The 14,383-nt window shown below is 38.5% G+C and overlaps 1 protein-coding gene across 3 annotated transcripts in view; it reads right to left on the bottom strand.

Annotated features, from left to right (window-relative positions):
• The window catches only part of FAM193A (family with sequence similarity 193 member A), an 80,157-nt gene that overhangs the window by 17,768 nt on the left and 48,006 nt on the right, over window positions 1-14,383 (bottom strand). For all 3 annotated transcript variants that reach the window (XM_062575264.1, XM_062575263.1, XM_062575265.1), the window contains 7 exons: window positions 13,059-13,203; window positions 7,695-7,772; window positions 5,971-6,083; window positions 5,578-5,820; window positions 3,613-3,766; window positions 3,335-3,514; window positions 958-1,209 (listed from right to left, as the gene is read on the bottom strand). In XM_062575264.1, coding sequence (XP_062431248.1) covers window positions 958-1,209; window positions 3,335-3,514; window positions 3,613-3,766; window positions 5,578-5,820; window positions 5,971-6,083; window positions 7,695-7,772; window positions 13,059-13,203 — 1,165 coding nt within the window. The remainder of the gene's footprint in view (window positions 1-957; window positions 1,210-3,334; window positions 3,515-3,612; window positions 3,767-5,577; window positions 5,821-5,970; window positions 6,084-7,694; window positions 7,773-13,058; window positions 13,204-14,383) is intronic.

Below are 14,383 nucleotides of genomic sequence, written 5' to 3'. Positions count from 1 at the left end.
GTGGGAAACAAAGGCTGCAAGGACAGCAGCAGGTGGGGGTACAACAAATAGGGATTTTCTTTTTTAAGAATGGCAGTGTGTGGTTGAGAAACAGCAGGCTGGAGAACTACAGTTAAGGAGCCAGTGTACTGCAGCAGAGATAAGAAAGGGACACTAATAAGGCAGAGAAACAGAAAAAGTATTAGGAAGAAGGATAAGAAGAAGCAAAATAGTCACATCAGTAAGCTAATTACTCTCCTTGCAACCACCGGATCACTGGACCAGGCACAAGGGAGATGAAAGGAATATGTACCTAATGACAAAGTCTTTGCCCCTTCCAGCAGCAGCCTACAGTTTGACTGAACAAAACTACATAATGTGAATTCTTGCCTTTGACTTACAGATCTCCTGAAAAAGCAATCACCTGGTCGCAGTCCTTGTTCCCTACCTTCCTCCTGTTTGTTACTTGCATGCTTTGGGTGAAAGAATTTTGCAGAACTTACATTCCCTCAAAGCATAAAACCAGCTGTAAGTAGATCCTAAACCTCAATTCTCCTCAAAACAAACCACCCCCTCAACCCAAATTTTGAATTAGAAACCCCACCATATCATTGCCAAAACGAAATAGTAAATTTTGACCCCTATATGAAGATTTCATTAGTCCTGTTACACTGACCAAAGTCCCACTACTTTTTTCCACCATTCATGACTTTTTAACTCCAAATTCTTTCTTACAATGGCAAGGAAATCAGCAGTCATTCTGACAAAAGCTACTACTAGACCTGCAGTATGAACCTTCCACCAGTTCTAAATCTGTGCTATTCCCTACCTCTCACAAACCCTTTCCAAAGACCTACTATAAAAAAAGACAGGAATTTAAAGCAACTTTATGGTTTCATTGATGCTCAGTCAGGCTCGTTCATGCAACCATACAATATTTTTCCTGGGAGCAGAATGCAGTTCCTCTGGGAGGCTTACCTTATTGTGTGTAAAGGGAGAAGCTGTATACAAGGTGGGATGGATAAGTGGACGAGGCAGGTGGGGAATTGTATGCAATGGTATATGTCCATGGATGTGAGGATAAAGATGAAGTGCAGGATGTGCAGGCTTTTCAGGATTCATAAACTGATGGCCAGCAGGCAGGCGTCCAGTTGCAAGTGCAGAGGCTGTTAGACCTGAAGCTTCCTGTTTGCAAACATGACATTCACAAGCAGTTGGACCTTGGTCAGCCTGTAAGCAAAAAAAAGGTCACTCTACTTGACAGACAATAAAAGCAGAGAGTTGCCCCCATCCTCTTTCTGTAATAAGCATAAGCATTATTTAGCTTTGTATACAGCAATATACTCTGAGCATCCATGGAATTACTTCAGCTAATACCAATGGCAGATCTAATATTTAAGCAAAAGCACTAACAGAGGATCTTTATCTTAGTTAAGAATGGAGTGCCTTGAGGAGAGATGGCATTTGATACCTGACAGATTTTGAATGTCTAGTATCAGTGACAACAAGCAAGATATCGATTTAAATAATCGAAACAGATAGGACTAGGAACCTTGACAGTGATAGATGACTACTAGGCCACTCTGTTACCCCCCAGAAAAAAAGGGGGGTGGGGAGGAAGAAGGGCAGATGGTTATTTTCAAAATTTTTCCAGTATATGAAAAAAACAAGTATGTACAGAAAGTAGTAATAAAGGGCTTATTAGCTGGAAGGGCTGAGAGTCTGAATAAGTCTGAATCTGCAACAGGAAGTATGCTGCCAGCAAGTCAAGCGAGGTGATCCTTCCCTTCTCCTCAGCACTGGTGAGACATTCCTGGAGTGCTGGGTTCAGTGCTGGGCTCCCCAGGACAAGACAGACACGGATATACTGGAGCGAGTCCAGCTAAGGGCCACAAAGGTGATGAAGGGATTGGAGCATCTGAGTATAAGGAGAGACTGAGAGGGCTGAGGCTGTTCAGCCTCAAGAGAGTAGGTTTAGGGGGAAATCTTACCAATGTATATAAATATCTTATTTTGGGGTGAGGAGGGGTAAAGATGATGAAGCCAGGTTCTTTACACTGATGCCCAGTGAAAGGACAAGATGCAATGGACAGAAGTTGAAATACAGGAAATTCCATATGAAGATAAGAAAAAGCTTTTTTACTGTTAGGGTGATAGAGCAGGTGCTCAGTTTGTAGTCTCCTCTTCCTAGGAGATACTCAAAACCCAACTAATCATGACACTGAGCAAGCTGCTCTAGGTACCCTGCTTCGAGCAGAGTAGGTGGATTAGATCCAGAGCTCCCTTCCAAATCTGATGATCCTGTGAAACAGTTCTTGGGATAAGTTTTACAAACATGTCAACCATGTGAAATCAATGCCTTAACAGAACTTTCTACTGATCAAGGTATCATTTGCCTCTGTCATTTCAAGGGGATTCACCGCAAAGCAGCCCAAGAAAGAAGAGCTCTAATCCCTCTCAATTCAGTACTTTTTCCTACCTTGTCATCTGACATTTCACCAAAAGAGAATTCTTACCAGAAGCAATGCCAGGAACACTTCCTAACTACTATCTCCTCTTGATAATGTGACTGTACATACTGCTCCAAAGGGCAATATTATTTACTTCTTAGCTTTCTAGAATAGAATTTACAGGTGGTGTTCTTATCTGATAAGCCTTTCTTCCAGACTTCACTACCACTTAAAAGCATTACAGCCTTTGACACAGTATATTTTAAAATTTGAAGATTTCATAAACTAAGTATAATGACCAAATCAGTTAGCTGCATAAAAAGCAAAAGTAACTTTCTCATAAGAAAAGAAGTATTATCAAGAATTCAGTATTAACCTATTACAAATGAAAAAAGATGTCCAACGGTATACAGAGGTTCAAAGTCTGAAACGAAAAACAAAACCAACTAACCAAAATATCTGCAAAACCTATGCCACTGAACATGCAATAGATTTAACTATACAGGATTTTCATATAAAAAGTTAGTCCTCAGATGCAATATTAAAAATTGCCCATTAACTATCCTATCATTCCTCCCCGAAAGTAATTTAAAATAACTTAAACGTTTGACAAAGAACGATCTCAAAATTCCAAGGGGAAATATCTCTTAGTTTGTTTCTTGCTCTTATCAGCAGGAAGAAGTGTTTTTTCTTTTACTGAAAACACATTCAATGTAACTAACATATTTCAGATTTCAACTGAAGGAAGATATTAGTCATGACAGCTGAAAAATATTTTAGGTACCATAACCACTTACTGATAATGTCATACATTAAAAGAAATTAAATATTTAAAGTTGAAAATATAAACGCACTACCATTTACATAGCCACGCTTACAAAAAGGGTCTGTTCAGATTTCTATACCTGCTGACTGGGGTAAGAAGGTGGAGGACTATCCATTTTTGCTTCATCTTTCCTTAATGCCCTTTTTCCTAAAGGCATTTCTTCCTTTTGAGTTCCTGGTGGTTCACCACTGCTCTCCCCATCTGCTTCTTCATCATCTGCTTCTGAGGAACTGCTGCTAGTACTGCTCACCTGAGGGGACTGGACAACATTAACCGTTAATTCATCAGAGTGAAGGATGGACCATTCTCCAGTGAGCACCCCCATTTACCAGAGATAAGACACTGTAAATGTTGTACCTCTTCTTTCAATGCCATGTTTTCACCTCCGCCATTGAGCTCACTGTGAATTCCATTCATGTTGGCTACCACCTCTGCATCATCATAATTATTCAGTGGGTAGATATCAGCAAACTTTGCTGATAATGGTGCAACATCTTCATCATCACTACCACTGGGTGGGAAATAAGACTTATAAATGACAATGCTCAGTAACTTCTCAGTTATTGTGAAAGCAAGCAGAACATCAAGATGAAATGAACTTGAGATCATTTGCAAAAATATTCCAATTAGAAGCACTGTCTCAAGTTGTTTAACTGCATTTAGTCTTTGAAGCAAATAAAATAGAGCAATCTGTCATCTAATCCTACTATATATTAGCTGCACGTCTGCATAGAAAATCTGGACTGAAAATAAGATTCTCTATTATTTCTGCACAAAATGTTTTTCCATCAGTGTTTTCTAACCAAGAAATCCATTAACTTAATAATGACAGGATATGGATGAACACTGAACATGTAATTGTATTGTTAATCATAGTCACTTCTAAGTTTCTGCATGACAATTAGTTCTTTGATGATCCCATAGCTAGGAGTTTTTACAAATCTGCTCTAATATACTTAATAAAAGGCTTTCCTTACACACGCTAGTAAAAAAACACGCATGCTTAATGCTTCAGGGAAGTGTTGCAAAGACTGATTAGTTCACGTTTTTACAGCAAGGCACACAAACTCTTAAACCATGCATTACATCTTTCTGCATACCAAGAGATACTTTGCAAAAGTTCAATTATATTATTATGTATACATGAAGTATGTTTAGGCATATTTCATATGTGCAACAGAAAAAGAAAATACAGCAGACATGGATCCAATATGAGAAATAAAACACTTCTTTCCATAAGAGCTGTGGTATTTACCAAAAAGTAGACTTCTTTCAGTAAATAATACTGAGATATAACTAAATTAGCTTTTGAAGTGATAAATGAAACAATTTTGCACATTAAGTTCCAAAACTAATTGAGAGCTTACAGTAACTGGAAACCATATATTTAAGAACACATAGCTATACATACTGTCACATAACCTATTTTCAAGGAGTTTCCCAGATTGGTTCAGGGACTAAAGTTATATTTTTAAACCACTGATCCTAGTAGCTGCAAACACAAGCATTTAAAGAAGATTGAGGTTAGTGAAGTGAAATTCATGAGAAACTTCCTACACCTTTGTACTGCCTCATTCACCTCACTGTATTGTTAGCAACAGTCATCTCACTGTAATAGTAATGTAGAATTCTAGTGATGATTCCCTTGACTGTATTGATATCACTAATTTCATTAGTGTTCCCAAGAGCACTGAAGTCTTCCAAAATACCAGATGTCTGGTTAGCTGCAACCTAACCATGTGCAGAAGTCACCTACTCCCCGGACTTACGGGAGAAAAATCTATCATTAGTTAAATTTGAGGGTCACTGCAATCTGAACCCAACAAAAAGGGCAGAGGATATTTCCTATAGGAGAATAATCTTTGAGTCAAGCCTTGAGTTTACATGATTTCAACAATGTTAGTAAAGGCTTTTTAGAAACTAGACCAATTCTTTCAAAATAACAATCTCTCAAAGAAAAGATCACCATTTCTCCTGCTCAGACTAAGAGAGCACATGACATTCTAAACTGATGATCTAAAGTAGATCAGTATGTGATGTGCTTGTAACCTCAAAGCAAAAAAAAAAAAAGAAAAAAAAAAAAAGCACACTATATACACATTCAGCAATCTTCCAACATTGTTGGAAATTTTTAAGAACTTCACAGGAATTAAAAACAAACACTTAGGCTTGCACAGCACATAGCACCAGACTTCTGCTATTCTGAAATCAGTATCAACATTAAATAAGCTCTTGAGGCAAAACAAGTACTACATAGCGGTGATCAGCCTATGTAACTTGCTTTCAAGAGTTCAAAAGTATTTAAAATAGAAAAGAACTTACAAAGTTGGTGCAGAGCCATTATCTGCAAGAATCAGTCTAGGATGTTGCTGAATTGTAATAGGCGAGCTGGAACCTGATCCTGAACTTGCTGAAGACATACTAGGTGGGCGGATCTCAGATAGATAATCCGGAGCAGAATCAATTTGTAGTGGTAACTGGTTAATGTGAATATCATCAGTTATAGGAGAATCCATGATGCCACATGTTAGAATGTGTGAAAGACTGCAGTCATCACAAGTACATCTGTTCAAGAATTAAGATTACAGATTTTTAAAACTTCATTTAAGTAACATTCATTTAAAGAAACTATATTTTTTTTTTGGAAAAATGTATTTCCTTTTTCCTTCTAACAGATTAATGACTTATGATTTCATATTAAAAACATCAGCTCACCTTCTTCTATAATTACAGTTGGGACAGTCAGGCATGCTCAAACGTGATGACAGCATGTGTCTCATTGTGTCTGTGAAGTTGTTCTCCCCAGCTAGTGCTTTCTTGTTATTAAGCTGAAGTAGATTATAAAGGCAGTGTTTTAGTAGTGCAAGTCTTTCCATTAACAATTCAATGGCACATCATGATTAGCTAATTACATAACCAAAAATGGGGTTCTCTGGGCAATGTATTTCAAAATAAGTATTTAGAATAATTTCAGGAAGGTAGTGTTCTGATCATGAGTTTAAAAAAAAGTTTAAAGATAGGAGCAACAAGTATTTGACATTTTAATTATTCAAAGAAAGTATGTTTCTAAAATAAAATAGTAAAGTGGGTAAGCCGATCTTCTTGACTCATTCGTAAGTTTGCATCATGTACATTTTCTCTGCTAATGTAATCTGAACTTCAGTAGTTTTTTTGTCACGGATATGCACATGAGGACACTACTGACAAGTGGAAAAAACACAAATTCACTCCCAGCTTACCAAAAAGAGGGGGAAAAAGTTAGGATCAGTTCTGTAGCCACACTGGGACAGATTCAAAAAAGGAAGAAGTATAGGATGAAAAACAGAATCCAAACCACCACCAAGCTGGCAGAGACCTGATGATATAAGCACCTAATTCCACTAGATACCTACAAACTTTAGGCAAAACAAAGATGTGCCTAAATCTCCACTTCTGTGGAAGTCTGGACCTGATCCTTATCCCAGGCAGCCAGGTGCTTATGGCTCGCTTAAGCCCATTTAGGACTGGGGAAAGATGGGATTCTTCCTCAGCTCTAAGACACCTTATTTACTAGATGTAATAAAGATGTGGTTAACACAAGTGGTGTCGCTCTTCACGGGGGGGAGGCGGGGAGAAAAAAGGATAAAAAGGATACTGAGGACTTTTTTGAGACACTGCCAGATTAAGTTTATTAAAATGTGTACTATCATGCTCCATCTTTTTCTCTGGCTCATGCCTCTAGCACTGCTTTCTGCCTAGTGGTACAGGAATAAAGCAGCACAGGAATAGAGAGCTCCTATATCCAGTCTTTACTTGAGTGACTACACTCTATGGAGAGCATGATATATGCTTGAACACTTCAAGGCTAAACAAGAAAATAGTATGTGTTAATTAGTTTTATAAGAAGGTGGGCACTACTACTGGCTCCTCTCTGGCTCCATCTCAGGGTCAAGCAGGGAGCTCTGCCCAGCCTTCCGCCCACAAGTGACACAGGTGCTATCTCCAGGGTGCCAAGCTCTGGACTCCTAACAGAGAGAAGCACCTACCCTGCTGTCCAGGCTCATGCTCCCCAAATCTGCACGGACAAAGGAGTTTGATTTACTCTTGCGCACGACATTCCCCGTCACACACATCAAGGCAGCTCCATGCTCAATGTGCTGGCTGTTTACAATCCCACCCCGAGGCACTAAACACTCCCCTTTTATTATATAAAGGATTTTAACACTAGGTGCTCCATCCTAAGACTGTAGTGCTAATATCTTAATCCCTTAGTAGTTAGCTAACTTATTCTTATATAGCTTCTTGGACCTTGATTTCTGTATTTTAACTGAGTTTCATGTCTGGCATGGTTGCAGAATTAGACTAAATATAACTAATACAATATACTAAAATTTTTGCATCTTACAAATATGCAGGAAGCATTAATGTTACTTAGTATGGTATTAAAAAATATATCCTACCTGCTCTTCAATAAAACGTCTCTGTTTAAAGAACTCCCAGTCTTCTTTTAGCATGCGTTGTTTTGTTTTCATTGCCATCTAAAACAAAATTTAAGGAAAACTCATTGGTTTAATCATAGGAATCCTATGCCACATTCAACTGGTCTATCCTATGCCGCATTCAACTGGTCTATTCAAGCTTCCTTTAACCTAAGCTTGTCCATATTATTTTGAAAGTTTTAACACATATTATTCAATATGAAGTTTATTTTGTTTGCTAACCCTTTGATTTAAATCACTTAAAATTTTATATTTAGTTATACTATTTTTCAGTCTTCCATTGCTATTCTTTATATTTTCTTTTCGTTATATATTTTCAAAGTATTTTTGATAACATTTAATGAGCCGGTCACGAAATCTGCAAAATCTCAGACCCACTAGAATCTACCTACATTACTGTAAATGCACTACTGGATCCCGTAACAAGTGATAGTTTCCTGATCTAGTGAACAAACTCACTTTGACAGAACGCAGAAGCCTCAGTGAACTTTAACAAAGCAAAACATAGCAACACTTCTCCTGCTGTAGCTTACAGCATTTTAAGAGCACTAATTCATCGTGGCAGGGGAACAAATCAGTTACCTAGGTTTTTATACTTATTTTGTCATTTGTCTTATTAATAAATAGAAATCTAACACCTTATGTAATACAGGAAATTGTTTCAAAGAGATGTGCTAGCAAGTTATGGCACTAGCTTTTTTTAAATTAAGATATGCCTTCAAAAACTCAGATGATCACTTGGAAGTTTTATAACTGATATAAATGTATTATTATTGCTATTACCATTGTTTAACTTGGGTAATTGAAATTCTAAGATGGGTATTTGAAACAGTGTTAAGTGGTAAAGTCTTGCCTAAAGAATTTCTGAAACATCAGCATGTAATTCTGATTACTATTGAGAATTTTGATAACATAAACAGTGAGTTTATGTTAACACTAAAAGAGTTTGTCAGGTTGCAGTACGTGCATGTGTGTACATAGATGTGCATATGTATACACACACGTGTATAGATTATATATAAATATATAAAAAAATACAGGAGTGTGCGTGCACAGGGGTGTATGTATTTTTTTAAAACAAAACAGCAAGCATGAAATATTCTTGAACCATTAATACCATTTCTTGAAAGCACTAATAAGTACTGAAGAGCCTGTAGCCAAAAATGATCCACTTGCAGCTTCCGTTCACCCTTAAGCTATACTAAATGCAGCAGCAGCCAGTGTTTTAGGTGCCCTGCCACGTAGCGGGACCCTCACCGCCAATTCACTGTACATCACATGGGAAGGCTTTAATGCCGAAGAATGAAGTTTAGAACAGCCAGTGCATGAACTGGGAGCTGCCCTTTCAAGCCTGTCAAGGAAAACAGCATCATTTAAGCCCCAAAACTCTTGAGTATTAATGGAAGCAGGGACTGGAAATGAAATTACTTCCTACTTCCAACTCTTTTCCATATCTCCTGTCTGCAAGTATCTTAACTTATTAACCATAAATAATAGGAAATAACTAAATAACTTCTTTTTTTTCCCGGTGAATAGTTATTCCAGCAGAACAAAGCACCTTCATGTGATTTGTGCCTAGGAACTCTTTTGGGAAATAGGAGATGCAAACTCAAATGCCTTCAGAAGGAAAAACTTATACCTCAGTTCTGCACATTTGACATGACTATAGTAGCACTGCTGCTCAGTGGTAAAGAGAGGTCCTCCACACCACCTCTTCCTTCTACCCTGTTTATTTGAGGCTAAATTGTATTTGTGATCTGTCAGACCAGATACTATAAAGCAAGACAGGCAGATGAGCACTTCTCCTCCCATTCTGAAATTGATTTAATCGTGACACAAAAATAATGGTTTGGTCAGAACTGACACGCAGCAGTGGAGCTCTGGGGGAACTCAGACGCTTACAGCTGTACTGGGGAGAACGCTAGCTGTGTCCGTATCTTACACTCAGCATCTAATAGCACATTTGTGCTCCAAAATCCACCTGCAAACCTAATCCATTCTCCTGTTTCACTACAAGTGAAACAATTCTCACCACAAACTCTCAGCACCCAGAAATGCTGAGACAGCCATTTATTGACATAGGTGCTATAAAGACACAAAGTAATTATGCTTGTACTATACTATTTTTTTCTACTATTTTAATCAGAATTGTAGCAAATCACACACCACAATGGAGAGACAAGCAAGAAGCTCTTCCTGCATGTTTATGGAACTGAGCAAAGGTATTTCTCTATTTCTTCTCTTCTGTTAGATTTGTGGGAGCAATAAAAAGAAAAAACCCTTGCACTCAAAGTACATACAACTATTTTAACTATTGCTTCCACATTGCTCATGGAAGCGATCCAGATACATTTAAGACCTAAGCTAAATGTAGTCGACATTTGGTAAGAAAAAAATTAAGACTTGGAAGTAGAAACTACATGTTTTTAACCTCTACTACTTTCAAGATATCCTAAACCCTTCTCAGATCATATATGAATAAAAGCGTTGATAATGAATTAATCCTTTCACTGGAAAAATAAATTTTATTACGCCATACATGTGACACAGCATAGTAGTAGAGGTACAAAGTTTGTGCGAGACAACTGCCTTATACATTTTCCAAAAAAAAAGTGGCATTTATATTACAAAGCTGTTCATATTTCTTTATAAGAAAAAACAATAGTCTACTGTGGGACACTGCAGGAAGGTACATCAACTATCTTTGTTGATGGTTTGTCTGCAGTTCTGGATATAGCTCCACAGCAGATAAGAAGGCCAATTTTAAGCTCTTATCCATGCTAGTCAGCATGTTCTAACTTTTCCTAGATTATCAATAAAGTTGAGTCACAGTTAAGATCCATAGTACAACAGCTGTTGTATGATGTTTGCTGATGATACCAAGCTGGGAGGAGTGGCTGACACACCTGAGGGCTGTGCTGCCATTCAGAGAGATCTGGACAGGCTGGAGAGCTGGGCAGAGAGGAACCTCATGAGGTTCAACAAGCGCAAGTACAGAGTTCTGCACCTAGGGAAAACTAACCCTAGGCACCAGTACAAGCTGGGGGCTGACCTGCTGGAGAGCAGCTCTGCAGAGAAGGACCTGGCAGTGCTGGTGGATGACAGGTTGACCATGAGCCAGCAATGTGCCCTTGTGGCCAAGAAGGCCAAGGGTCTCCTGGGCTGCATTGGGAAGACTGTTGCCAGCAGGTCGAGGGAGGTGATCCTGCCCCTCTACTCAGCCCTGGGGAGGCCTCATCTGGAGTGCTGTGTCCAGTTCTGGGCTCCCCAGTAGAAGAGAGACATGGAGCTACTGGAGAGAGTCCAGCATAGGGCTATGAAGATGATCAGAGGACTGAAGCATCTGCCCTATGAGGGACAGCTGCGAGAGCTGGGCCTCTTCAGCCTGGGGAAGAGAAGACTGAGGGGGGATCTTATCCATGTGTACAAATATTTTAAGGGATGGTGTCAAGGGGACAGGGCTGGACTCTTTTCAGTTGTCCCGTGTGACAGGACAAGAGGCAACAGGCAGAAATTGAAGCACAGGAAGTTCCGCCTGACCGTGAGGGGGAATTTCTTCACTGCAAGAGTGACGGAGCACTGGAGCAGGTTGCCCAGAGAGGTGGTGGACTCTCCTTCTCTGGAGATCTTCAAGGCCCGCCTGGATGCAACCCTGTCTGCCATGCTCTAGGCGACCCTGCTGAGCAGGGGGGTTGGACCAGGTGATCTCCAGAGGTCCCTTCCAACCTTACTGATTCTATGAGCTGTATCCATAGTACTTGGGCGTCCCAATTTCTACAGTGGTAACACAAATAATACAGCAAACTCAAGAAAGTCACAGTGAATGAGGCAAGTTTGATCAAGGGAACGTAATTACAGCTATCATCACCACAGAGCTTAAGGTGGGACTGTGAAAAATGATTTTTACATATAAACACCAGTATCTCCTTTAAAATTTGATTATTCAAATTTTAGATTTGTTCCTCCTTTTGCAGTTTTTATTTTTTCTTGGTCTTTAGGAAATAAAAGACATTACATTAGGTTTCACTGAATGGAAAAAAAGGTTTCAGTTTGGGTCAGGATACAAGCTTCACTGAGCACATGAATAAGTGCCATAATATAGTCACTGTGGGTGTTTTATAGTCACTTAGATACAGAAAAAAATCATTTCAAGAATGGATTTTTAAGGGCTGGAAGATCAGTAACTCATATGCCTGATGTGAATGTGATTGTACAGAAGTTCCATCTTTGAAAACATGAGTTAAACAAAAAAAGACAACAAAAAAAACCCACCAAGAAATGAATAGGGCTCTCCTCCTTACTGCAGAGGCAGTGTTATCAGTGCCATGACTGCCTGATACAAGAGAACAACTTCAAGTAGCACAAAATGTGAGATGACAAAATTTTACTGAGCTTAACTGTACAAAAAAAGCCAAATCAAGAGAAAAAATTACAGGTCATAGCTCAAAGGTGCAGGCTCCATATATAGAACAGTCTTCAAAAAAAATCCTTATTTTCAATTAAGTTCAAGATAACTATATCAGAGGAGAGAATTTTTAAGATTGTACTAATGACTGTTCAAAGCCTTATCCTAAGGTATTATAAAAAGTGTAAGTTCCTTAAACAAAAGATAAAAAGTCAGTCAGTAAAACAAAGAGCATAAACAACCTATTTCTCAAAATAACTACTACTTTTCCAACAATGAACTCTTTACACTGTAGCAGTCAGTACAGCATAATTTTTTTTCTGAAATACAAAGCAAACTCAGAAGAGTAGTTATCAGAACATACACTTAACTTCAAAACAGATAACTTCAGAGGTCTTCAGTATTTATGCTGTGAGATTTTAAAGTTGTTCTGTTTTCTAAAATCATACAAATATGTTCTTATCACCACACTGGATAGCATGTATAAAGAATTTAAAATGTTTTAAGAAGTCATTTCTTTCTCTGAATTTCATTCAGTGCAATTCTTTTGGAAACTTTTCTCCTCCTCCCCTTTTCCTAGTGACTTCTACAGAAGAAAGTTTCAGATTACTGTGCTATAAGTAATGTACAGCCTAAGCCATTTAGAAATATCCAAATATTATCTCCAAACAATAGCATAAAAATCTGTTTCAACAAGTTGAAGATGCTTCTGTATCATCTCTGTTACATAGTGACATGTTAGTGTTCTTTTCTATTCTCAAAAGACAGTCTGAAATCAGTGGTGAGGAGGGGCTGGAGGGGGGCGGAAATTACACTTTGGGGTTTCAAAGCTCCAGATAATACCCTCTTCCCTGGCAGTACAATCTTGTGTTGACAGCTCCCTGCTCAGCTGGCTGTGAGACTGTTCATATGAATCTTACCTGTTCATCAACATAATCATCTATTCTTTTCTGGCATTCAAGCCATGCTTCAGCAACTTGACCCATTTCCTGTTCCAGCTGATGATACCTTTGTAGCAAGGTACTATACATATCTTCACTACAGGAATCGTGTGTTGTTCCAAGCCTAAAAGTTCAAATAGCATTTGTTATAAGAGACAATTCGCTGAAAAATACAGCTTTTAAGTTCTGCCTGCCCAAATATTGTTCTCAAAGTGCAACTACTGATACACCTAGGCCATGTAGCTGCTAGTATCCCCAAATGAATATTTTTAGTCTTTTTTTCCTTTCCAAAAAACATCTAACAACTGCTTGTTCCAATGTTCTGTAACCAATAATAGTGAGCATGTGGGAAGTGTAACATTTCTAGAGCCTCTTTCCCACAGGCAACCAGATGTCAACCCAACTGAGCCATGCTTATTCAAATTTTGTTGCTTGATATATTTATCCTTCCAAATTCTACACACTAAATATACATGATGGCTATTTACTAAAGAGCTCGGTAGTAAAAATAAAGCTAGGATCTTAATCAGAACTCTCGTGATCAATGCTAAAAAGATTGCAAGATTAGTTGTCTCATTCGTAGACTGGTAGCAATCTCCCCTGCTGAAAGTCCAAGTAAAATAATCTGGTTATACGCAGCAATCCACTGTCACCTGAGGGACAAAAAGTTCAAAATGTGGTATGCTGTTCACTGATAAGTCTCTGCAAGTAGCCTCAGAAATAGAAGCAAGATTTTTAACTTTCCTCTCGAGAACTTCATCTCTGCACAGGCAATTCTGTAGAAACCTCTTAGAGCACATTGTAATGGTTCTGAAATAACTAAGCAAGCTCCATAAATCTAGACTTCCAAAATACACAAAAAGACAAAATCATATCAGACAGTGTATTTTTTTAAAAAACACTGAATTATTATGACCTGCAAGTTAATGCAATTAAACCAAAGCTTCTCAATACTTTGCCTATTCGGTAATTAGAAGAAATAGGTTAACACTTAACTAGGCACCGAGGCTAAGCCATCGGTCAAAGCATTGACAAAGCCGGTGTCAAAATAAAAATCCAAGCATCTCAACACTTTAGGTAAAAGCCCAGGCCTAACACTTTCAGCTGGAGGTTAGCTATGGATTTCCGTTGCAACAGGTTGCTAATCCAGCCCAAGAACTCCATCGTACCACCCACCACCTGCTAAAGCACTAAGTCTTTATTTTAATGTAATAATTAAGAAGAACCAAGAGCTGAACAGACAAACAGCTCTTACTGAGGATGAAGTTACAGCCATTAGTAGCACTTTGCCAAGGAACTCAGGT

Source organism: Rhea pennata, chromosome 4 (genome assembly GCF_028389875.1).
Source record: "Rhea pennata isolate bPtePen1 chromosome 4, bPtePen1.pri, whole genome shotgun sequence".
NCBI classification, from domain to species: domain Eukaryota; kingdom Metazoa; phylum Chordata; class Aves; order Rheiformes; family Rheidae; genus Rhea; species Rhea pennata.
The sequence above is the reverse complement of the archived record's forward strand: the minus strand, read 5'-3'. Positions and strand labels throughout refer to the sequence as shown.